The sequence below is a fragment of the Hyalella azteca genome, unplaced genomic scaffold (assembly GCF_000764305.2).
Source record: "Hyalella azteca isolate HAZT.00-mixed unplaced genomic scaffold, Hazt_2.0.2 contig13311, whole genome shotgun sequence".
In the NCBI taxonomy this organism is placed as follows: Eukaryota; Metazoa; Arthropoda; class Malacostraca; order Amphipoda; family Hyalellidae; genus Hyalella; species Hyalella azteca.
The window spans coordinates 24,937-51,742 of NW_025943239.1; the positions used below are offsets into that span (position 1 = coordinate 24,937).

Genomic DNA, 26,806 nt, shown 5'->3' on the forward strand with positions numbered 1-26,806 from the left:
CAACGGGAGGAACAGCGCACTGCGGCAAGACAGCCACCTTCTAGCTAGACCACGAGGACTGAAGTAAGATTATCACTACTAGCAATGATCAAATCCTTTCATAAAATTATACACTGTCTGGTATTTCTTGCACTAATACGAGAGTATTAGTACTCATATCTTCATTGTCATTGTATTTCTTGGCACTAATAGCGTATAAACAATAATTAAAAGAATTTCTACACGGAAATCTTGCCCGGTAAACAAAAAGAGAAGAAACTCCAGATCGCTGCAAGTTTTGTAACCGTGACAGACAGCATATCTGTTTTGTGACGAAGAAAACCACAGTTATTAGCAGAGAACTTTATTATCAACACAGAAGCGTTGCAAACGCGCAATTCAACGATAAGTATTAGACTGAATTTATTTCTAATCTCTAAATTCAACTGCGGAAACTATTGAATTGTCAAATTCAATAGATCACGCACAAATTTATACTCAAGTGAATGTTCACAAGCAACTACAATAGAAACTACAACTCCCAAACGTAAATGATGCCTTTCAGCTTTTACAATATATGTGGCAATATGATATGCTCAAACGTGCTATAGAAAACCAACACAACATGATAAACTGTACCTAAATTGAGACAAAATACTGAACACGGACGTAGAAACGAGCGCACGCCTTACCAGCGACCAGCACGAGCGGATGCGCGTGACAAACCAAATTTTCTCGAATTTCTGAAAAAAATGTACTGTAATTTTTCAGCAGAAATATGGTGTCCAGTAATTTCTACGTCCATGACGTGAATAAGGATTCTCGACCGCTTGAAAGCTTAAAATCGGCATTCTAAAAACAAACGTCGCATTCCAGCACTTGAATGTGTACTACAAAGCACTGAACGATAGAACAATTATTTATAGAATTAGTGATATACAATTGAAATTCAATTTCACTAACAAAACAAGACTAGAACAACGAATGAAGCAATTAGTGAGCAAGAAATTTGTGAGTAGGTATATTGTTGTATTGTTACGGTGGTCGCAACAATAGAAAGAGGAAATACGTTACCATGGAGCCTTTGTGCAAAGGGACAAAAATACCTATCACCCAAGATGAAAAGTGTCGAGTGAATACGTGTAATGAGCAATCTGATGCAAGAAGGTTTTGCATGAAGATTCAGGCCCTTCAGTGCTGTTGATAGGAACGATGGCAACGGGGGAATAAGAAAGATTCCAAATGAATCGCAAGGAACAATTCAATAGTACTGAATGCGCTAGAAGATGATCATCAGTTGAGACAATGAGCGACCTGGTACACAACATATTTGTGGTATAACTCGAATTTCGCATAAAAACTATAGATTTTCCGAGCATCCTTAGCCTACCAAAACCATACTCTCTGTACATGTAAGGGTAGTTCATTCGAAAGAAGTACCAAAAACCAGATTTACACACGGGCAAAGCTATTACACGGATGAGATGACACACCCAAGTAACAAGAAACGTTCGCAAGAAGAATCCAATATTACGAATAAAAAGGCAGAACAGAAACGTAGCCCAGAAAGCGAGAAGACGATAAAACACGGAAGCCGCGCTTTGGCCTCAAGCAAGCATGTTGCATCTGGACTTCGTTTGATACTGCAAATAGTGCAGCATATGAGATTGCCCATAAAATAGAGATTTGAAAAATGGTATATCACAGATAGTGAGGTTCAGAATAAGTTATAAAATTTGTTGTTAAAATCACACAGCGCAACTTCTCTACTACGAAATTGCAAAGCTGCAAGATTAAAACCCTAAATTTTATCCGGCAAGTGATAAGAAAGAAACGATTTTACCGACACTGAAATTATTTTTCACAAGCACACACACACACCGAATAAATTTTTCGCCACATAAACGTTACATACGAAGCCACGTTTCTTCACTTTAAGCAAATTATATAATCCTTACGTCAATGATTTAGAATAACTTGTAAACGCAACTAAAACCCAAGAAATGCAAATACAAGCAACTAGTACTATACTCAACAAGCAAGATAAGAAACTTTAATTTCTGAGTAAGTATTTTAAGTTATCCATGGAAGTTGGTAATTAATTCAGGAATAATACCACTGTCATATTAAAATAAGTTACGTGCCAGTTTTGATGTCACTTAAATTTCAAAGTTGTCATTTTCAGGTCACATTGAAACACAAAAATTGAGACAAAATAGTTGGATACAATCAATGCATAGATAATGCACACTATTTTAACGATTAGCCTCCACCAAATTTAAATTCCTGAATAGCTTAGGGCGAACAGGTTGAGCTACGGTACAATTATCATGTGGTTGATGGTTAGGTAACACAAGCCTGCATTACCAAGTCCATGACTAAATTGCAAATTAAAGGCCATAAATTTGACGCTAAACAGACACCAATAAAGCTAATCTACAGCATTTAAGTATTTACAAAAGCGTAGTAAGACAACTTCAAGTAAGCAAAATAACGACAGGAAGGCAATACCAACGATCACAAGAATAACAGGTCGGAAGAGTGCAACCTAAGGTGTATCATTAAGGAAGAGGAAAATAGAGGAGCAAATTCAGTCATCGTAGGTAACGGCGATAGCTCGATTATCTCTGCATTTGTTGCGTAGCAAATTCCTTTCTTTGCTCATGAGTTCTGCAAGGCGACGCCGGTTCTTACGCTCGTCCTTACACTCTTGCTCCATCACTGCAGGGCAGGCGTCCAGACCAAAGCTTGAGCGAAGCTGCACAAAATCAATCTTTCTAAATACTATTTAATTATATAGTTCAAGCATACAAAAAATAGAGAGTAATTAGAATACAGTGATAGGACGAGCTGAGAATAATATGCCTTCATCACATGTTAGACGGCATCATCACATGTTTTAAATAGAAATAAAGGCGTCTCCCATGAATAATACCAATACAAAATTGCAGTCGATATGACTCACGCCCTGATTGTGGATGAAGTGGACGTTAAGGCCGCCCTCGAGAGCGTGCAGCACGGCATCAAAACGGCACTTGACAGCCCAGGAGTCGATCTCAATGGTGTCCTTAGCTCGCTTGTGTGCCAGGTAAACTGCCTCAGCAGGTCGCGACTCTTCTTCAATGGAGGTGACAATAGTGCGGAACACAGCACGTTGTGTCTTGCGTTCCTTCTTGCTACGATGCTTCTGAGAGTCAGTGGCCAACTCTGAACAAATGAAGTTAGTTTAGAATTCAGTTGTACCGCATTTTAACATCTTTAATTTGATCATCTTTTTGCTTTGATGCCACGAACTTCAGACCAATCTAGGAACTTATAAGCAGTAAATATGATCAATAAAAAACATTCTTCCTGCCAAAACCAGAGTTTCCCAAACTTTGTGTGTAAATGTAACATTTTAGACTAGGTAGTCATGACACACCTTTAAAAATATAAATTAGCCTCTAGTATGGAGCATTAACGGCATCTGTTCAACTCATGGTGATAAATACTAGTGCATTGAATAAGTTAGTTTTCAAGTGTAATGGTGGGTTGCTGGGCCGAGTGGGCAATACGTGGTAGCTGTAACATGATAATTTTGCTGGCAAAAATAATGTAACAAACGGAAAATCATCCTTGATCCAGGAAGTCTCAGCATCCTACTTGGCAGGCACTTGCACACCACTAGCGGTGCGATAACTGCAGATACAAGAACCTCCAGCTCAAACATTTATTAAATCAGTGATACTAGAACAATGGTCAACATTACACTCACCATTGAGAACATTCAGCAACTCATTGACACGCTTGAAGCCAAACGCCGGCGATTCTCGCGCCAACTCGAAGAGCATAGCAACGCCAACGCCAGCTTCAGTTCTCATCTCCAGATCTCGGGTCTCTAGCACAGACGTGAGCTCGGCCAACAATGATGGAGTCCTGGTTAACACGTCTTCCTTGTGCGCCAGCGTCAGAAGCAGCACGAAGCCTTGCAGGGCGGCCGAATGCATCAAGAGGCAAGGAGCTTGCAGGTTCGGGAGCTCCCCATTACCCTGCACGCAACCAAACAAGGAAAATTTTAAATATACACATTCTTAGATATACAAACAGACCATGACACCTAGTAAAATGTAGTTAGAGCCGAATAATCTTTAATTCAAACATTCAAGATGTTTAAATAAAGACCTGCAAAGAATTATAAGGTATGTATTTATATTCTAGAAGGGAAAACTTCTTGCGGCTATACACAAGGCTAATTTTTCAAGTATGGAAACCCAAATTAAGTGCAAATTTGCTACCATGCTCACTTTGGGCAATGCCTTGGAGAAGACATTGTGAAGGGAATTCAGGGTGTCTTGCAGATGTGTGTACTCCACTGCCCCAAAATAAGCAAGCATAGCAGCAGCTTTGCAGGCTTCCTCTCTAACAGCGAATGCCACAGTGGGATCTTGACAGATGCTCAGCAGTGGTGGTTGTAGCACCAGGTAGATCTGAGGCACATCAAACAATTGTTTTAAGGCAATACTGAGGATACATCAAATAGAAAGTAATTAATATGTAAGCCTTGGTAATTAAGAATATTCGAGAGCCAAGGTTTCAGAAAACAGGTAAATAATAAATGAAGGAGAGAATAAGTCAATAAATTACCATATTAATAAATTCCATTAAAACTTGAACAATTTAAATTCCCTAACCTTTGAGAGAGCAGACATATTGAATTAAAAATACGTTTATAAATCAATGTTCACAAAGTAAATCACCGCTTCAAAACTTGAATTTCGACACAAACCTCATCAGAGAGGCCGTCTGTGAGGTTGAGGGAGGTTATCATCAGCATGGATGCAAGACGAACTGCAGCAACTTTCTCAGCATTGCCAGCCCCTCTCTTGAGGCAACGTTCAATGCAGTCACAAATTGTCACATGAAGATTGTCCAGCTCACAATCTTCGGCCGCCCTGAGAAATCAAGAATATGATCAGGAGGAATATATACCGAGAGTGAACAAAAAAGTTTACAGCAAATAGGAAGTTTTGAGCATCGTAGTATGCAATTGAAGAGAGAGCATTAAAAAATCAATTGATGCTTAAATTGCAAGGTGCTACATTCACAGTTAGCAATCAAGAAATGCAACTAAATCTAACCAAAAAATTTAAGACTCCGAGGAACAATGGAACACAAAAAAGTATATACCGTAAGATTATTCACAAGGTAAATTCAGCAACAAAATATGATCAAAATAAACCTTGTTTGAAGTATTTGTCTGAGCTGTGTAAGACCCTTTACTCGCTGCAGAGCACTTTTCTCTTGAGCATATTCAATGCCTTGACGCACCATCAGCCCAAACTTCTCCACGGATGAAATTTGTTCCTCTGTACAAACAATTAGTATGTACATGAAAAATATGCATACATGCAAGATTTGGAACAAACCAGAAAATATGATTGTCAGTCAATATTAATCCTTATTGATTAATATTAATAATAGCACAACATTACTTTTTTCATTGGAGTTCATAGTATAATATGAATGTTTTTATGCACAATTTAGAAAAAAACTGTAGATATTATTGTCTGTCAATGTTGATACTTGGTTTTCAAATTATAATGTGGACAAAATTACAGTACCTTCTTCATCAGAGTTCATTGTGTCATATGTGTGTATTTATACGCAATTTAGAAAGAACCAGAACATATTATAGTCTGTCAATGTTAATACTTGGTTTCTAAATTACAAATTGTAGACAAAATTACCTTCTTCATCAGAGTTCATAGATGATGTTACAGTGACCTCATCACTGTTGTCACTTTCTTCCTCCTCCTCAGGTTGCACTGCACAAATAACACAAATTTTCAACAATGTTCATACAAATGAAAAGATATCTTTAACAAACAATATTAAATACAAGCATGTACATAGAACTTAATATTACTTTGGCCATTATTTCTGATATCCAGAAATCTATTCATCAAATCCTGACTATAACAATAATAGATGATCCTTCTGCAGTATTTTCTGTGCATTAACATAATAGAAAACAAAAGGAAATAAAGTTGCCATTCCTTTTTCATTCATGCCCTGAGCTGTATTTAATTTCAATTCAAAATGTTACATTCACTTGTCTACACATGGAGCACTCAGTTTTTTTCTGTTTTCTAAAATGTTCATTAAAAAAAGTCATGCTTACCATAATGTTCCCTAGATTGCAAAAAATAGCTACTATAGATTTTCATTTACAAACTCATTTCACAAACATTGTTTAGATTTTGAATCTTCAATTTCTTGAGAAGGACGGTAAAATAAATACCGTAAAATGGGGTAACTTAGACCGGCGGGGTAACTTAGACCACTTTTCGTTTTTTTAACAAAAACCCCCACAACTCAAAAACTATTTGACATAGAAAAATTTTGTCAATGGGCATTAAAGGCCTAATACTGAGGCTACATAACACAATAGAAAGATTTGAAAAGTTTGCATATCTAATAGAGCAATTTATGGTGAGTGAAGCTAGAGTATAGACCTGTATTTTGCATGTTTCAATTCAAGTTTAATTTAGCTAGTAAAAAAATGGCGTCATTTATAGAAAAAAAAGTGGTCTAAGTTACCCCATTTTACGGTATGAAAGTTGATGTTCAACTTGCCTTAGTCATAAAATTAGAGCTTAATGTTGATATTAATTGAACAACATAGTGGCACAGTTAGACGAGTAATTTTTCTACTATTCTCTAAAAGGATCCATTCTTTTTTGAAAAAAATAAGAAACTGTATTAACCCTTCCACATTTAACTAACTATACATTTATTTTCACTGCAAAAAGCCCAAAAAGACCCATAACAGCCCCCAGCTTCTATTTCATTGGCTGTGTTATCAGGCTTCTGCCAATCATCAATTATATCAGACCATCATACCATACAAAGCATCACCAACGTAAATGCAAAAAAAAAACTGAAATATAAACACAAGTTTTTACTCTGACAATACTGATAAATGAAGCTCTTTTTACATTTTTTTACCACGTTTTTCTTAGCTCGCTTTCGTGTCTGTCTGTCTGTGATGATCAAATCTTGCAATCGACATTTCACCAACTTTCCCGCTAGCTATGTAAAATATTTTAACTGAAATACAAAAGACCAAGAGAATGAAAGCAAACTGAGATCAGTAGCTGCCGTAAAATTATTTTCTACTTTTGAGTCCACATGAAAAACGTGGTCTTTAAAAATTTTTTTTATACATTTTATATAATGATGCAATTATCAATAGCAAATTTGTGGAGGTGAATAAAATCGAAGATGGATACATTCGCTTTCATGGAAGTCAATGTTTAAAATGGAATATGTTTTGCCCGATCTGATATTTTCATAAATTATCAACAAAAACATCTTGATTCTCATTAAGAGGCAATAGAGCATGAAATAAACAATGTCTCAATTTAAGTCACAGATGTATTCTACATGCATGGCTTCATTGCCATTGGTAAGCCATCTGGCATGATCCCAACAAAACAACCATTAAAAACATTTTGTGCTTAAAATTTTGGGCAAGAAGCCAGTAGCATGAATGCAACTAAAAGACCATTAATAAAGACCTTTTTGGCTTGAAGTCTTTAGATATAGAAGGGAACTAATATGCATATTAATAAATTTTGTTGCAATGCCATATTTGTGCAATACAAAATTTTCAATTAAACAAAAATACATGGCTACAATGAATTTCTCATTTAATTTTCAAATTAAAAAAATTAATTTTTCAATTTTTTTATTATATAAATTTTTTAATATATAATTTTTTTTTTCAAAATTAATTACGGTATTCTATTAATTGATTCATGCATTGCCTCTGACTTCACGCAAGTGTGCAAAATTTCAGATCAATTACACAGGTAAAAGTGTGTCAGATATCAGTTATAAGATTTGTAGCTGACAAAATTATTTTTCAAATTTTTTTAATATTGAATTTTTTTTTAATTTTTAAAATCTTTTATTCTGACATTTGATTCATGCATTGTCTCCAACTTTACACAAGTGTGCAAAATTTCAGATCAGTAGGATAAGTTGAAGTGTGTTAAATTTTGATTATAAGCTTTGTAGCAGACAGACAACAGATAGACAAACAAACAGACAAGAAGTGAAGTAAAGAGAAGTGTTATAAAAAATGAGTCACTTTGGAGCAGTGAGATTTTAGCAGTTAGTAGAAAATTTTCAATCTTGTTCCAACCTGGCCTAACTTGACTGCTTTGCATAAATCTTTAGAAATAGACCAAGGTCTCTTGAAGGCTTGACTTATTCAACCATTGTAAAAAAACATATTGTAGGTAAATATATGTGAGCAAAGGAAGTTAACAGAGCACAACCAAACATTAAAATGGCAGGTTTTGGTTTGAAGTGCACCATGGTGTAATTAAATAGGTTATTTAAAAGAACCTGGTCTTATGACATTTTGAACCAATCACGCTTCTTTACGGACTGAGCGCCCCACCGCACAACACACTTTCCCCGGCAAAAGCTTATTTACTTCTGAAGAAAGAGGTGGTTTCACTGTCAGCTCAGCTGATAGCTGCACTGGGCATGGGCAGGCCTTATTTGAATTTGAATGCATGCATAGATTTGAAATCCTATCCCATATTATACGAGTCCTAAAGAGCCTAAACTTTTAATATGCATATACAAAATTTATCTTTCTGCATGGATTATAATACTGTTACCATTAAAAAACTTTGAATTATCTCTGATGCAAGAAATACCATCAACCAGGGCTACTCAGGACAATTTTGAAAGTTTTTCATTCATAACTTCTTACCATGAAACATTTCATAAACAAGTTTAGGCTCATTTCAAAGCTCTTTGCAAGGGCTATCACATTGCTTATCCAAAAAAATTCCATGCTATTCGTAAGGTGCCAAAGCAAAAAAAAGAGTGTCCTGAGTAGCCCCGTCAAACGGGACTACTCGGAACACTTGGAATAAAACTCCATTTTAAAAAATTTGAAGCATGCAGAGCGTACTCATTCATTACTAACAGTACTCTGAAGTCCTCCTTTTTCATTGTAGATGATGTAGAGGTAGAATAAATGACATTTTCTGTGATTTTCACTCGTTTTTCCTTTATTGAAATGATATTACGAAATACATTAATTACCGTATTATTGATGCGATACTACCGTATTATTGATGCAATATTACTATATCCATGAACATGCCATTGAGCATTTATAACAACCTTGTCCACTGCAAGCTTCATATCAGCAGCCTTATAGTATTTTTCTGTATCTGTAAGCTTACAGGACAGCTTGTAATTTCACACCATTTTAATTGGGTTAAGTGAATTTACTATAAAAATAAGATCATGAAAAACATACCTGAAACAGAAAGGAATGTTTTAGTGACAACCATCATACGTTTTGGAGAAATAAATCATATCATCAAAAAATCAAAAAATTTTCAAAAAATTTACAAAAAATGCTCCCACACCCACAAAAATGAGAAATCCAAAAAACCACTGTGTTCAGGTTTAGATAGGGTCTTTACGCATCGAATGATATGTGTCTCGATGTTCTAGCTTGAAAATCCTAGGAGGAGATAGATTTCTACGGTACCCCCTTTTGTCCATTTTCTAAGATTTTCCCGTTTTCTTTCATTTTTTCAAAATATTCACAAACAAAAAAGTCTTAGATTTCTGTTTTACATATGTGCACCAAGTTTCAGAGTGATCCGTCTGTAAATAGCCGAGATAAATTTTACCCTAGACGTTCCCCTTAATGTATTCTTAGGTTGGTACAAAACTTACAAAATAACCTTGAATTATTGATTGCTAATTTCTTGCATCAGGTAAATGTTTATGATTCAAATTAATCATAGAAGTTATATCGCCATAATTACATGTTGAATTAAAATTACCCATAGAAGGTTCACATATAGATGCCAGCGCCAGCAGCTGCAATCAAATGAACTACCTACTTTATTGTTTAGTATGTTGACTAATAATATAATAATATCGTATTCTGTTTAGGTCCAGTCTCCTAAAGTGTTCCAGCAACATATTTTACATTACTAATTATTTAAATGTATTAACTTATGGTGAAGTAAGATATCCAAATTGTTTGAATTCTAAACAAAGGTGGCACACCTGCATTCAGATGCCAGCACCAGCAGTGGCAATCAAAGGAACTACTTTATTGTTTAGTAGGTATGTTTACTATAATAACAACAATATAGTATTCGGCTTAGGCACTGTCTCTCAAAATGTTCCAGCAACATATTTTCCATTAATAATTATTTACTTTTATTTATTTGTGGTGCAGCAAAATATTGCATTGTTTGATGTCACAGTAAATGTACCATGTGTTCTTATTGTTCTTGTGTTGTTGTGTGACGTCACCGCAGGCCCACCCAGCCGTATGTAAACAAAGCCACAGCAGTGAAGATGGAAATGGATTTGCATTGCAATTGATGGTTATTTGTGAATAACATTTTTGATTGTGATATTTTAACATATTTCTGGTTGTGAAAAAATTGACAGTAGTGTCAACATTTGAACATCAAAGTTCTAACATTACGAGTTACACGGTGAAAGTGAAAGGAGCAGAGCTGGAAACATGGCTGAGACTTAACCAATGTCATTGTCATTTTTTATGTCATTGATATCATTCCGGAACCAACTAAAGTAACTAAGGAATTTCCCAGTTCAAATATTTATAGATTTATTTATATCAATTTCAAAACTTCACATATTTCTAGAGGGAATTGTGATGAGACCATGGGCCCACTTGCAAGAGGGGCCCAAGCCCATTGCCCAAGGGCCAAGGGCATGGGGATTGGGGCCTTGCAAAGGGTTAAGACCACCACACGGCAGTGGACTGCCATAAGTACCTCTCTTCATAGAATTCCACTATGATTAGTGCACCACGGTATGCCTTGTCACCTTGTGTACTGATCTCCATGGCAGCTCCATATCACCATATGGTCAACTCATAATTGGAAATAGTGAAATCTCTTTTTATAACCATACCATCTTGTTTCATAAGAAATTTCTGTTTCTGTGCTTAACTGCATTTTAATAGTGTTAAGTAAAGGTAAATATCACATGCTCAGTTTTTACACACAATAATTATATCAAACAAAATTTTGAACTATAAAAGACAAAAATGAATCAAGTTTAAAAAATCTAATGTTTGCCCCTATCAAGAAGACTATGCATCTTCACATAGACTAAAGAGCTGGAAAAAATAATGTAGCTAAGCTAACAACAAAGATACAAATTCATTTTCATACTGTACAATTGTTTTTCACAACTTTGGTTTTGTTATTCATTTTAAAAACATTCAACTTGGTACAAACCCAGGTCTCATAGTGTGGCACAAGAGTCGTTGTAAAATTTATCTCAAGGTCATCTGGTCATTGAACAAACACATGCCAGTCGATAGTCGATAGGATTTATGCAGTCGATAGTTGATAGGTTTCTTCAGTAGTTCGATTATCAATAACTTAACAATGAAAACACTAGTCGTTAATAATGAGATAACCTTAAGTCTATGTACATAATATTCTTTATATACAACAAACACCTAACAGATAACGCATTAATGGTTTAATTTTTCAAACCAGAAATCACCAGAATTATCAAACCTCAACTCTATTTAATATATGGCTACTTGCATTTGTTCAACAAATGCGAGCCACTCACAAATGGGATTCGCGAATTTCATATTCTCTCAGGCATATCCAAGAATACCAGTTACTGTTAGTTACAATGGGAAGAAATTCAAACTACGGATGTGCACCTCTGTTATTCACGTGCGTTCTGCAAATTTAAGCGTAACAGATTCCTGAATCATTCATCACAGAGTGAATTTCAACAAATGAAATGATCTAAACGTAAAAATCAACCTTGTGAATCAAGTCACGACAAGTACAAGAATTGGACATGGACATGGGCCTATTTCTTCAGTGAATCGCACTTTTGTAGACCCGTTGCGGTCCTGGCTGCGGATTCGTGCAACTGAACCACTCACAAGTCCTTCAATACTGAACAAATTTGCTTGAATTTTAATATGTGAGTTACGAGTGAACATTATCGATACGCTGCCGCAGGAATTAATACAAATTTTTACAAAAATTAATTTTTAATCAAAAACAATAAACATATTTTTTCTCAACCCAGACACTCATATTTCCTTCAATAGAGAACAGATTTGCTTGAATTTTGGATTATGAATATTTATTATCGATACGCTGCCGCAGGAATTATTACCGATTTTTACATTAATCAGTTTTAATTAAAATGAATAAACGTATTTTTTAAGCAACCTAACCATTCATAACTCCTTCAATACATAACGGATCTGCTTACAATTAAAGTATCAAGATTCAGATGCAGTAAATGAAAAATAGAATATGCGCACTTTATTGAAGTATTCAATTTCACGATAGAGGGTTTCTTCCCAAGGCACATGGATGAGCATTCTTTCAACTGGGTAGCATATCATAATTAAATCACAAACAAAAACTCACTAAAGCCTTCAGCACGTGTTTAGATCATAGAATTTCTCTCCGACAATTGCTGCATTCTCAAGTTATATGGCTGATCATTAGACTCGTGACCTGTCATCCAAGGCGACCAAAAATTATATCCAAACTTCAGATATGATTCAATTAAAAATTGCGCTCAAACCTTTTTCTCGCGTCTATGTAGTACATTTTTTGTGCCTAATAATCTCGTTCACTAAGTATAGGGCCATTAGGTTATAACCATTTTTATTCAGAAGTGTCATAGTGCCGTGAAATTAATCTCAACATCCATGATAATGGAATCTTTGGCTTACACAGTTCATATGAGTAAAAACCATTTGCCATTGAGCTGCCCATCCAAGCCTGTAACTTGCGGAAAAAATAAATATCGCACGTCATTTATAAGCAAAAGAAAATTGTATCAACAAATTTCCCATTGATTACTATTAAAGCGTGTGATCTGACTTGCAACATAATGATACTTGTATAAATTTTTCCAGTGAGTTTAATATCATCAATGGAATATGCGCGTGTTACAAACGTCTTGAAAAAATTTGAGACCGTAAATGCTGCCGGTCTTACTGTAAATATCTAAATTCAGTGAGCAATTAATATCTCCCAAAGTAATGACCGTAGCTCAATGAAACTTGTACACGTATTCATTAGGACCTAATGGTGATGTTTAGCACGTGAAAATATTTTTAATTTCACCTTCATTCGTGAGTAATATGGCAATACGTGCAGAAATTTGCAGCGAACGAAACATTTTAAGCTCATTTTCTTCGTTTGCAAGTTATACGGCTATACGTACCGGTATATGGCTCGTTGTCAATTCAAATTTAAAAATTAGCCTAAAAAATGCCGGTCGTTTCTCCGTATATCCGTTATAACTTGTGAACGAAAGCAAAATAGAAATTTTTTTCACTAACTGAGAGGTTAGGATTGTGTATTCAAAGTCTCATTAACACGTTGACTACGATTGGTTCATCTTGTACTTTTGTTTCATTTTTCTAGTACTATTATGGATCAGGGTTGCCAGACTTTCTTTTTTTACCGGACAAATTCCGCGATTTAGTTTTTTCAATTTAGGTGGTCGGCTAAAATTTATGATAGGGGTTGTAAGGGGCGCTTCCTAATTAACTAAAAAAATTTGAATTTTTACACCGGAACCTACAAATATACTAGTACATATTGAGTTATAGGCCTTTTTGGCCTTTTTGTTCACGGACTTAATTGGCCGTTTTTAGGCCATCTGGCAACTCTGAATTATGTACCAGGAGAAATACATTTCGTGGTACGCATATGTACCAATACGTAGTCAACGTGTTAAAATCTATTCAGTAGTTTAGAAGACATTTCTTGTTCACTGCAAATTTTGGCCCAAATTGCGATGTACCTCATGAATGAAGATAAATGGAAAAAACTTGAAAAGGAAGTTAAAACCCAAAAAATTGTCACGAGCTAAACATAACCGTTGGAAGGTTAGGAATGTATATTCAAAGTTTTGTTCGAATCTGTTCAGTAGTTTGAAAGAAATTTCTTGGTCACTGTAAATTTTGGCTCAAATTTCTGTTTAACTCAGGAATGAAGGTGAAATGGAAAAAATTTTACAAGCTGAACATCACCGTTAGGTCTTATGATGTTTCATCGAGCTCGCATTTCATTGCTTACAAACTTTCCGATGTACGCATTGTTAAAGTGCATGAGTATCATGAATACAGGCATCGTAATATATTACATGTAAGCTTTCAGATGTATACGTAGTGTTGAAGCGCACGCGTAACATGAATACAGGCCCTATGATATATATCATATACAGACTTTCAAATGTGCGTATTAAGTTGAAGTGCGTGAATTTCATGCACACAAACATCGTAATATTTTGCATACATATTTTCAGATGTACGTAATCGGTTAAAATGCACGAGTATCATGCATAAAAACACCGCAATATATTGCACACCTAGCTACATGCTCTTACATGTCAAGGTTAAAATAAAAATATAACATGCAGAAAATTTCCTCAAGAAAGTTTGATTCTAGCTTCTAAGTGGAAAAAACACTGGCGTAATCTGTCCGATTATTTTTGCAAGCTTCAATACATATGATGGTTGCGTTGTCCCGGGGCTGAACATTTTACATCCGCCGCTCGTAATGCGCTGTTGGGGTCCGGGTTTTAGTCAGTACCGCAGTCGTATCTCTGTCTCTTATACACATCTAGATGTGTATAAGAGACAGGGGGTACTCTGACAGGCTTTAAATAATAGCTTTTTTTCGTGGGTCACATTTTTAATTTTTTAACCTATTAGATATGCAAACTTTTCAAATCTTTCTATTGTGTTATGTAGCCTCAGTATTAGGCCTTTAATGCCCATTGACAACATTTTTCTATGTCAAATAGTTTTTGAGTTGTGGGGATTTTTGTTAAAAAAAAAACGAAAAGTGGTCTAAGTTACCCCGCCGGTCTAAGTTACCCCATTTTACGGTATACAAGTCATAGAGCCTAAATTTTTAATATCTATGTAGAAAATGTACGTTTCTGCATGGATTATAATGCTGTTAACATTAACAAACTTTGAATTATCTCTGACGCAAGAAATACTTGCTTAAATATTTCTATTTTCAATATAAGCGACTGGATGCAACAATCGGTTCGCAAGAACCAACATAGCCCTGAAGCCTGAACAACAGTAATTTTGATTGATGTTAATTTCTAAATTAAAATGTATTTAGCCAGTATTTCTTGCATCAGAGATACTTTCAAGTATTTCAATGCTAACAGCATCAAAATTCACGCAGAGACGTAAACTTTTAATAGGTTTTACACTGTAATTTACGCTCCTAGTCCAAAGAACTGAGACCGATTTCAAATAAAAAATGACTAAATTGAATCCATCGCGCTTTCTGGCACCTTCTCTCACAGCTGATTACAGTTGCAGTGCATTTTTTTAGCTTAAGTTGCCAATACGTATTTAATGTAGTTTCCCGTAGTTCCGTTGGTACAAAACTTACAAAACAACGTTGAATTATTGATTGCTAATTTCTTGCATTAGGTTAATTTTTATGATTCAAATTAATCATAGAAGTTGCATCTCCATGATTCCATGCTGAATTAATATTACGAATGGAAGGTTCACATACAGGCTACAGTGGTACAGATGCCAGCGCTAGCAGCGGCAAAAAAATGAACTACTTTATTGTTTTAGTATCTTGACTAAATATATAATAATATCGTATTCTATTTAGGTCCGGTCTCTTAAAGTGTTCCAGCAACATATTTTCCATTATTAATTATTTAAATGTATTAACTTGTGGCATAGTAAGATATTAAATTGTTTGAATTTCAAACAAAGATTATGCTTCCACATCCAGATGCTAGCGCCAGCAGTGGCCATCAAAGGAACTATTTTATTGTCAGTATATTTACTATACAACTATAATAATAACAATATATTATTCTGCTTAGGCACAGTCTCTCAAAATGTTGCAGAAACACATTTTCCATTGCTAATTATTTACATTTATTTGTTTGTGGTACAAGGAAATATTGCTTTTTTTGTCTCCCACGTGTTCTTGTGTGTGACGTCACCGCTAGCCATACCGGTATGTTTACATATGACTAGCGTGAAGATGGGACCAGTTTGGCATTGAAATGGATGGTTATTTGTGAATAATATTCTCGATTGTGATATTATAACACATTTCTGATTGTGCAATAATTTTGATTGTGATATTGACACAGATGACACTTGACAGTGTCAATATTTGAATATCGAAGTTCTAACATCATGAATTACGAGGTAAGAGTGTAAGGACTAAGCAAAGCTAGAATCATGGCTGAGGCTTAACCGATTTCATTGTCATTTTTTACATCATTGATATCATTCCAGAACCAACGTAAGTAACTAAGGAATTTCCCAGTTCAAATATTTATTGATTTATTACTATCAATTTCGAAACTCCACACATTTCTAAAGGGAGTTGTGATGAGACCATGGGCATGGGGTCAAACTGTTGAGTTTAGACCATTACAACTTGCAAGAGGAGCCCAAGGGCCAAGGGCATGGGGCCTTGCGAAGGGTTAAGACCGCCGCACGGCGGTGGACCGATAAGTACTCACAATAATTCCCTGCCACCATGCATCCGCCGCTCGTAATGCGCTGTTGGAGTGTTGGGGTCCGGGTTTTAGTCAGTACCACAGTCGTATGATATCTTGTCGGGTCTCGCTAAGTTGCTTGTTGGCAGTCGTCATAAGTTTATTGTGGAAGAGTCCCATTAGTTGGCAGTCATTGAAAAAGATAAATGTCCTATTATTTTAGCTCGAAAGTCATTGTAAAGTAAAAAAATTGGTCGATAACTTTAGCAAAAGTCGTTGAAATTCCAAGTTATTTCCAACGACTATTGCCACTGTATGAGACCTGGGTACAAACTACAAATACACACTACATTGCAAAAATAATATTAATGTGTTACACAACTACTACAAGAGAAAACTAGTAATATTTACTAGTTTATTCTAAAAATTGCATTGCGAGTGACAGTGTGAATGGGAATAGGTGATGTGATGATGAGAAATGGCATCACAATCGCTGTGCAATTTTTGCACAGAATTTTTCAAATTATTGCACAGCAATTTTTGCTGTGCAAAAATGTAAAAATTGCACAGCAGATGCAAATAAAATCGTGCATTGGCGTGCAATAATTTCTATCAGTTGACTATACCTATCAACAATTGCTAGTCAGACAAGAGCTAAGAACTCCTATTCAAATGCTCGTCAAGGTCAACAACTCGGCTGCCATCCAACGTGTAAGGCGTGCTAGAATTCAATGCAGGCTCCGTTTAGTCCGTTACATAACAAGAAAAATATAACTTTCCGTGAAATACATTTAATTAGTTCGGGTAGCCCTACTTACTTAGATATAATGACTAATAATATTGCCGGAATTCTTAATTTTAGCACAGAGAATATTTAATTGAAATCGTCTTTTGCTTCTGCGCACTACCTACCTTTCCGAACAGCTGGAGCGCTTTTGCGCCCGTTTCTCTTTCCTTTCCCTTCACGCGGCATTTTCACAGAATATTAAAATTTGAAAAGAACTAAATTTACACTTAAAATCACGAAGGTATAGTCTTGCGATTGTGCTCTTCACACACTAATCGATTATAGCAAGAAATAGAAAGATTGGTGGAGGAAAGTAGGCTTTGCGACACTGCTTTCATCGTGGTTGTAGGTGAACTGAACATGACGTCATGGGAAATGGGAATCTTATTAAATACAGACCTGCAGTGTTGCCATCGGAATCAGTGTAGCCATGCTTTCACTAAATGATGCAATTTCTTAGAAATATTACTTTAATGATGGACTTTTACTCATGCATTTTTCATCAATAGACATGACCAGTTACAACATAGTTGAACAAATATAAAATTCTGAAAATAGTTACTGATATTTTTTCAACCGTGAGTTAATGTATTTATTCTGAAGATGTTTCTGTATTAATAAGTTATTGTTTTTTAATTTAAGAATTATATGAATTGATTTCAGAATGCACTCAATATTGAAGTTTGGAAGCATCATTACCTAATCTCATTGTCGCAAAAATCTGATAATAGTGGAAAAACGTGTTAAGTTTAATATACCGTATGTAGCGTGCTAGCACTTGTATAATTTGCTAGGCACGTGTAAGTTCAGTGTAAGTTCTATCTTTTGGAAGCGCTATCCGTTCGTTACACCTGCCGTACTTTCGTCGGATAAATTTTTCAGAATCCGTCTATCTATCCCCCGTCTTCTTTCAAATCTTCCCACGCAGCCGAGAGAGGCATAATATTGAGCGTAAATTCCTCTCTTAAGTGCCGCAGGTCGCCATATCCCATAAGAGGTTCGTTTCAATGATGGCATCGAAAGGTATTGCGAGGCGGTCGGTGCTCGGCTTGCATATCTTAGCAGCGCACTTGTGCTGCTCATGCAAGCTTATCTTATGGCTGAACTCGGGACCTAGTTACCTCACTAGGTTGGGGATGGCTGTTGTGGATGAGATTGTACTGCGTGAACACTTGCTTGAGGTACTTGATATTTCTTTATGTTGGGTCGTAGGGGTTGCGAGGAAACACACGATACGATGTGCAACCTCTTCAAGAATGGTATACACGAAAGAATTAATGTTATAAACGAAGTCGGAGATGATTCTGATTTTTTTTATCTTTCCAAATGTAAATTAAATGTATGCATTCTCCCTGGCGAACGAATGCACGGTGTCATCAACGAAGTAACTGACCTAATGTCAGTTATTTTATTGGCGTTTTTTCATCAGTCGAAATGATGCTCTGAAAAAGCAATGAATCACATATCATGTTTAGGCAACAACTTACCATAACAAGAACCAACACCAGGGGCCACGGCTATAAACTAAAAAAAAAACAGCGTTGGAACACATCCATGCGACACTATCTCAATCAATCGTCAGTTATGGAAAGATCGGGTTCCAAAGGCCGGAACCCTTGTAAATCAAGTCACGAAAAGTTCAAGAATCGGCAACAGGCCATGGGCCTATTCCTTCAACGCCGACACTTCTATTCTATTCTATATTATCTGCCATTTTTAATTGAATTATCGTTTTCAAACCGTTATATCAACTTATTATTATGATGCAACATACATCATTATGTCGCTCAGATTTGAACTATACTATGCACATGACATTTATGAATAGTTGCAGGCAGTAAATATCGCTTCAGGCGAGATTCAAACTGTCATAAGATAACAAAGTTAGTCATAATATTTCCGAGACCGATTCAGCAAATTTCATTTAAGCAACCCAAGTCTAAACGGGGATCAATCCATCCAAGTTTTCTCGAGTTGCTGCAGGAGTAGCTGGTTCATTTTTTAATCGGGAGTCGACTGAGCAGTTTGCCGGAAAAAATAAAAGTTTGGGGCCGAGTTTGGGCTGCTGTCAAATGCATCGCCGTTTGCATCGCTCCTTTTGCGGACATGACAAAGCAAAATCAATGCAGGGATTTGAAGAGAGGAGGAAGCGAGGAGGAAGTGCGACCCAAGGGCGAGGCGCTGAGCTGGCTACGTCGAGCGATAATCAGTGCTTATAATTTCTGAAAGGTATTTCTATTTAAAAACCTGCCGTTTAGTAAAGTCGATGTCATGAAAAAAGGGAATACCCTCCTAAGCATTCTAAGACATACGTACTTCCGGAATATTCTTCTAGGCATTCTAAGACATTAAATCCGGCGTCGATTACAGACTATAGGGCTTTTAGTATAGTATAGTATCTTCGGCATTAAATAAATAGGCCTGGATAGGCCTGTCGCCGATTCTTGTACTTTTCTTGACTAGACTGGCCTTACACTGATAGAAGATGGTTAACAGTCAAGTGATCTATAATCCTATCCCTCATAACCGATTCCATCACCTTACACACAACACTTGTGAGACTTACAGGACGGTAGTTACCTGGGTTACTCCTGTCACCTTTTTTGAACAGGGGTGTCACTTGCCAAGCCCCACAGGGCTTGCTTATGTTTGTGGTATTATGTTATTATATTACTTAAGTGACTACCACTAATGTTCTGAGCATAATCAGTTGAACACGATATGACCATTTGTGTATCTTCCTGAGTAATTCCCAGTATAATCCAATCCTTATTAGAATAATTTAGGATAGTAAACTTGATAATTACTAGAGACAAACCAAATTCTTGTGCATTTTTAAGGAGGCAGAGCCTGAAGCGATTAAAAAACTTTTCTGGCTTGAAATCAATTAATCAACGGAAAAATCACTGAGAAAAGTGAATTGATTGAAGTGTAGGAATCTATATCGTTGATGGAAATCGGATGTTAGTCGCAGACGATGCTCGGCATGTTTGCGGCCAACGATAAATTGTGGACGATTATAAAGACAGCGTCGGAGGCTTGAATTCAGCATCGCTTTCTCTTTTGTGATGCATACGTAGATAATGAAAAGCATTCAAATGTAACAAAATCGTATCGTCAACTCGATATCTGAATCGCACCGACCGCTCCGGTTCTACGGTGCTGCTGTTCCCTTTACACTCACGCTATGCCAATATTAAGAAATGAACAAAAGCTGTTAGTCTTTAAGCCGGGATTAAATGAGCTGTGGACAACACTTCCTGGAAGACTGGCTGCCCCAATACGGGATGGATCCCTGGCTGTGGCTGAGAAATCCACAACAAACCTTCAGAGGTTTCCCTGTTGATACGAGAACAGAAAATATTTTGTGATTTATTTTTACTAAATTCAAGGTGAGTGGCTAGTCCAGTGTCCACATCACTGGTGATGAATTCGGCTATAATAGCTCTCATGGTTTCTGGGAGGATTTGGGATTTATGTTTACGAGTGGAAATAAAAAAAATCACGCCAAGCCTGTTTTTACCTAGAACGGCGAAAATATCTTAAGAAACTAGCAAAAATGTTGGGAATTTGGGATAGTATTTCCTGAAGTGAAAATATTCTAAAGCTCAGCCAAGTTTTGCGAACGGTGGCAGTTTTTTGATGCACGAAGATGTGGAAAAGGTTGATCTGCACTGAAGCAGAATATACATACCCATGAAGCTGAAGAAAAATCTAACGCGTCAAATGAATTCTTTGAAATCGTAATTTAAACTGGTTTTAATAATGGCTCATCTGCTTCCTGCGCTATTACGTAATGAAATTTTTTTAAAAATTTTCATAAAAAACAGCAAAATATTATTGTATTTGATATAAATAAAATTACTCAGCAGCCGCATAGAGATGGTTAAAGTTAATCAATAATGGTTGTCAATATATCGAATTAAAGTGAACAAGCGTAACAAACGCATGACAAACCGACGAGGTTGGTAATGCATTTTATTTCTCTCTTACGTCGGTTCGATGCTTAACTTATCTGGCTTTTGGGAACATCAACCATAAAGTTCCATATTGTCGCCAATTGCCCAAAGCCCTGGCACAAAAAGTTTTACTACTAAACTCCAAAAATGTAAACTTTATTTTCATTCAAGAAAAATGACAGTGACTCAACTAAAAGCTCTTTGGAGCGCGTGATAGGTTAACATGTGAATTCATAGGCTTTCATTCATCAACGGATTGAGCTTTTGGGTTGTCTCTTCAATTAGACGGCTTAGCTCTTTGGTCGATTAGGAGATGAAACGCAAGCCGACGCTTGGGATCGCTCCAGATGAAAAAAAGCTCATCAAAGCTTAAAAGCGAGCCGTCTTCTTTTACTGGGCGTGCAATCGCTCCCAATCGTCCAATCCCATTTCTTTCCCTTGGAGGTCGGACGCAATCCAAGCTTGCTTTTGTATCCAATTTAAGGAAAAGTTGAAGCACAAATGACCTCCGGAAAACATCAGATCCGCAGATTAGGTTCCTCTTCGGCTGAGTTTTTATAGACGACTACGGATAAGTTTTGTGTGGAAGAAGACAGCAAAGTGCTAAAGTTAACCGTGTGGTACTGATAAAAATGCAGCTCATTGGATTCCATATGACAGCGATGTACCGAGTTACAAGCTCTAACTGGGTCATTTGGTCTCTAACTCGGCTGTCTAAAGCTGACAATTTTAGTCGACTCACTTTTATGCCTCATGGGTGAAATTTCTTAACGAAGTCTGGTATTGTCAATGCCATTCTGACGGAGTGAGTACTAATATGAAGGTGTAAAAAGATCAACGCTAGAGGAATTTTTTCGGGCAGGAAATATAATCAAATTATAAAATAATGTTAAGATTAATCTAGACTGGAAATATAATTGAAACTGTGAGAGCTGCACGTCTCTAGCGATTGTGTCGGAGAAATTGAGATCGCTGCTATTACAAAATGACAACATGCGGTGGAAAATGCTCGTAAAAAATTACTCTGAAAGTAATTTGTGATACTAAAGTAAATAAATTTAATTTTACACAAGTAATAACATTCGCAATAGAAAGTCCCAAAACTTAATGCATGAGTTGATTGTGTGAAATTTCCTGATTTTTTAATGAATGGAATTTATATTAGAAAGTCTCGTAAGCTGGTAGTTTGCTTTTTATAGAATATGGATATGTATAGGAGAAAAAACGAACTATATATCCGGGAATATCGAGAATTCTGTGTAAAGAATGACCAAATTGAATTATTTTGAATTTATCAAGCGCAGGAAGGTGAGTTCACTATGATTCATGGACTTTAGTGTTTGTTCATTTTTTTCAGTCGAGACAAGACAAACAAGAAGCTTTGTCGAGTCCGGCGATGAAAATCGATTCAATTTTTAGCTTGCTGTGGAAATCCGAGACAATGTCGAGACGAGACAAGACGTTCAAAATAAAATATGAGCTTTAAATTTTAAATCATTTTACGGAACACAAGGAGATTGAAAGTTAATGTCAAATGAAAATTTTGAAATTTAGGTGATGATTTCTTTCATATATTCCCGTAATTTGAACTACATTTCATAATTTTTCAACATTTTATGTTTAATTACTTTACTATGTATGATGATCTCGCTAATGCCCATCTTGTAAATGATAGCAAATTTTAAGGGTTACAGATAGCCCGCTGCGTATTGCTAATATAGAGCGTTAATGTGGTACCAGTTGTTGCGACTAGTACATACCGTGACTAATTATCGGGCTGGTGGTTTTGTGTAAAGCAGCAATCTCAATTTCTTTTACTGAGCGTGCGATCGCTCCCAATCCTCCAATGCCATATGAAGGATTGGGGTAGGGTTTAGCATCGATCCGACGTAAGAGAAGAAAAAGAAAAATGCATTAACCGACCTCGTGGTATACATCACTGGCGGCTTCGGAGGCTATTAGCGTCCAGTAGTGGCGGCCAGTAGCTTGTCACGTGACCAACTAATGGCCGCCTAATTGGCTCAGCCAAGAGAACAGCTAAGATTCATATAGAGTAATGGTTTGCTTGCCAATATTGTGTGATAAGTTTAATATCTGACAATCCAAATGACTTTGTTTCACCTCATAATTATTTTATATCAAATTCATTAGAGATTGTTTTGCTCAACATTTTCATTTCCTTGTAAATACCACACGATATATATTATTGAGTGAAAATAACTCCGAACTTAAAATATTGATTCAACGAACCCATACTTTTAATCTGCAATGAGTGAAATATTATCACCATAACACCCGGTCTGCGGCCTCTAAAAATAATGGAAGCCGGCCATTAGTGGCCTAGAGAAAAAGCGTCGTGACCGATGAAACTAGTGGCGGCCAGTAGTGACTGATTGTCCTGAGTAAAATTAAGTACCATAAGATTTAGGTGATGGCCTTACTGTACTACGATCGCGTACTGAACGCATTTCTCGTTAGGCGTGATTTGATCATATCTGAGACTAAGCGTTGATTTTATTGGAGGAAGGCTAAATGGTAATTGTTTTGCCAGCCATACATTGCCCAATGTGAGCAGCCCATTGCCAAACAATGTGAGTTTAGTCTGCCAAATTAGGTTGGCATACAAATTTCGCAAGATCAGCCCAAGAGCCCATTAATATTTTAGTATCAACTAGTTATCTTTCATCCAAAATGTCTCGGTTTGTCTCGTATCGTAATAGAACCTCTCGTCCTATCTCGTTCCACAGCTTAATATCTTGTATCATTACAATCCGCCTCGTTATCCAATTTATCTTCCTATTAAAGTTTCATATTATCTTGGATATAATTTTTAAAATCCTTGACATAATTCTTGTCTCGATTCCAAGTTTTATTGTAGGACATGTTCTATCCTGCGCATCGTATTTTCTAAACAGATATTTCTCGTCTCGACTTGGCGCATTTCTAGAAAATTATTAACATAACATAACATAGGGATGTGGGCGCTAAAGAATAGGCCTGATGTGGTCTGTCGCCGATTCTTGAACTTTTCGTGACTTGTTTTATAGATTGTTAGTTACATTGGACTAAAACCATCAATTCTAGAGCTGCTAATATTATCGGATCAAACAATCTCCACTGCGACGGTTCGCTGCTCAGGTCCTCGCAGCAACACAAGACTCAGTTCGTCATTTATTAAGCAAGGCTTAAATCTCCTGTCGCTGTTTAGACCTCACGGCCGCCGAAATTGCAATCTCCGGTGCACGGCGGGGGACGCCCGCCTTATAGGAGGTTTGCTTGTAGGGATAAGGGATTAAAAGGGATGTATTAGAAGGCATGTCTGTAGGGTTAAGGGATTAATAAGGATGTAAGGGTTAAAAGACATGCCTGTTGGGGTAAGGGATTAAAAAGGATGTATTAGGAGGCATGGCTGTAGGGGTAAGGGATTAAAATGGATGTAAGGGTTAATGTCTGTGGATATTTTTCGTTTACATTTGGCAGGAGCCTCTTCTATCTTAAGGGCGATTAATTTTATTTCTACTTAAGAGACATGCCTGAAGGGGTAAGGGATTAAAAAGGATATAAGGGTTAAGAGACATGACAGTAGGGGTAAGGGATTAAAAAGGGTGTAAGGGGAGGTATGCCTGTAGGGGTAAGGGATTAAAAAGGGTGTAAGGGTTAAGAGTCATGCCTGTAAGGGATTAAAAAGGATATAAGGGCTAAGAGACATGCCTGTAGGGGTAAGGGATTAAAAATGATGTAAGGGTTAAGAGGCATGCCTGTAGGGATAAGGGATTAAAAAGGATATAAGGGTTGAGAGGAATGCCTGTAGGGTATGGGATTAAAAAGGATGTAAGGGTTAAGAGACATGTCTGTAGGGGTAAGGGATTAAAAAAGAAGTAAGGATTAAGTGGTATGTCTGTAGGGCTAAGGTATTAAAAAAGATGTAAGGATTAAGTGGCATGCCTGTAGGGGTAAGGGAGTGTAAGAATGAAAGGGTTAAAAGGATCTATCTTAATCGTATAGAGTATTAAAACCCAATTAAAAGCTAAAATTTTAGCTTGTAGAGCTGCTTGACCACTCAGAGCAAGATGTATAGAGTTGTCCTCATATATGGGAGGGATAACGTGATTGCTGAAGTTGCGAATTCTTTCCAGCAGATCTGCTGTTCACTGGAGGGGAAAAGTTTCTCTGTGAAGCAGCAAAAATCTTGCGCTTATATCGAGCCCATTGGATTTTGCATAATTTATTTGCGGGCATGATTTCAAGATCGAATGAATTATCACATTTGAAATATCGGAATTATGAGTCCAAGAGAAATTGTCGTTACTTATTCAATCACAATTTCGTAAGTCCATTTTGCACTCTGGTACCTGACGCGGATAAATCGATTTTCCTCAATTGATAGTGAACTCGAAATTCTGGTCATTTAATTTCTTTGCATAATATTGGCTGTAATCAGTAGAAAATTTCACGCAAATTTATTGTTTTTTTTTCTGTTCATTCGATATTTACAGTGTCTTAAATTAATTGGATAAAAGGCAGTTGTTATTGGTACGCACATTCAACAACGACTGTCAACCTTCCATAATCATGAATAAGTTGAAATCTAAGTGAAAGAGCTTAGCAAATAGAGTGAACGGATAATGCGCTAAATGGACAATACTAAACTAGCACGTAACTACGTTCTGATGATGAATTCACAATCAGGTCAGAATTTCATCGCAATCGAACGTATGCATAGCTGATTGCTTAAATCAAAGAGAATATACAAGAGCATTGCGACTGGGATTGACGCACTTCTAATGCAAGTTTGAACAGATCTTTGAGCTGTTATATGCTGAACCGGAATTTTTTCTGAAATTTCTTATATGGTTTAAGTCAGCCTCATGTTGATGTCAATGACTTTTTTGTTACGAGGTAACACTATGAGTTTTTTTAATTATCAACAGAGAATACATACGATCGTCAACTGTACCTTAATCATATTTTGCATTAAATTTAAGGCCATGACGCCTGGTAAAGTTTTGTCATGAGACTGGACAAGAGACTGGACATGTGAAATGGTAACAGTTCTTATAATTCTGTTTCATTTCGAAAAGTAATCAAAGTTGGATAATAGATATAAAGTAAGCATGAAAATCTGTGTGAAATATAAAGTAAAATAGTTTTAACGCTAGTATAAGGGGGCTAAATAATGTAATGGACTATTGTCAAGCAGTCAAAAGCTTTTATTTCAACAAATATCCAGATCGACCAATCAATTTTCCAACCTCATTTTGACTCAATGTCATAAAAGGTCTTTAAGCTTACAAATTTTCCTCCTGATGCACTACAGAGTTTTGAATCAGTCAAAATATGAGGTGTCGTAACGGGAGATTAAAGACAATTTTTACTGTAAGATTAAAAAAACATGCAAAATATATCTAGTAATAAATTCGGTGAGTTGATCACGAGGAAAGATCCGCGGTCGTTGGTTGAGGCTGCTAAGAAAAAACACCTTTTCTAATTAACGCGAGGCGTAAAAAGA

General features: G+C 36.4%; 1 protein-coding gene across 1 annotated transcript; it reads right to left on the bottom strand.

Moving 5' to 3' along the window:
- Positions 1-327: 327 nt before the first annotated feature.
- LOC108679094 (interferon-related developmental regulator 1) lies at positions 328-17,701 on the bottom strand. Its single transcript, XM_018167619.2, has 8 exons — positions 17,464-17,701; positions 5,706-5,783; positions 5,198-5,324; positions 4,745-4,910; positions 4,263-4,445; positions 3,734-4,007; positions 2,945-3,186; positions 328-2,737 (listed from the first exon to the last, which is right to left on the bottom strand). The coding sequence occupies exons 1-8, from the start codon at positions 17,522-17,524 to the stop codon at positions 2,570-2,572; spliced, it is 1,299 nt and encodes a 432-aa protein (XP_018023108.1). The 5' UTR covers positions 17,525-17,701; the 3' UTR covers positions 328-2,569.
- Between the last annotated feature and the right edge of the window lie 9,105 nt (positions 17,702-26,806).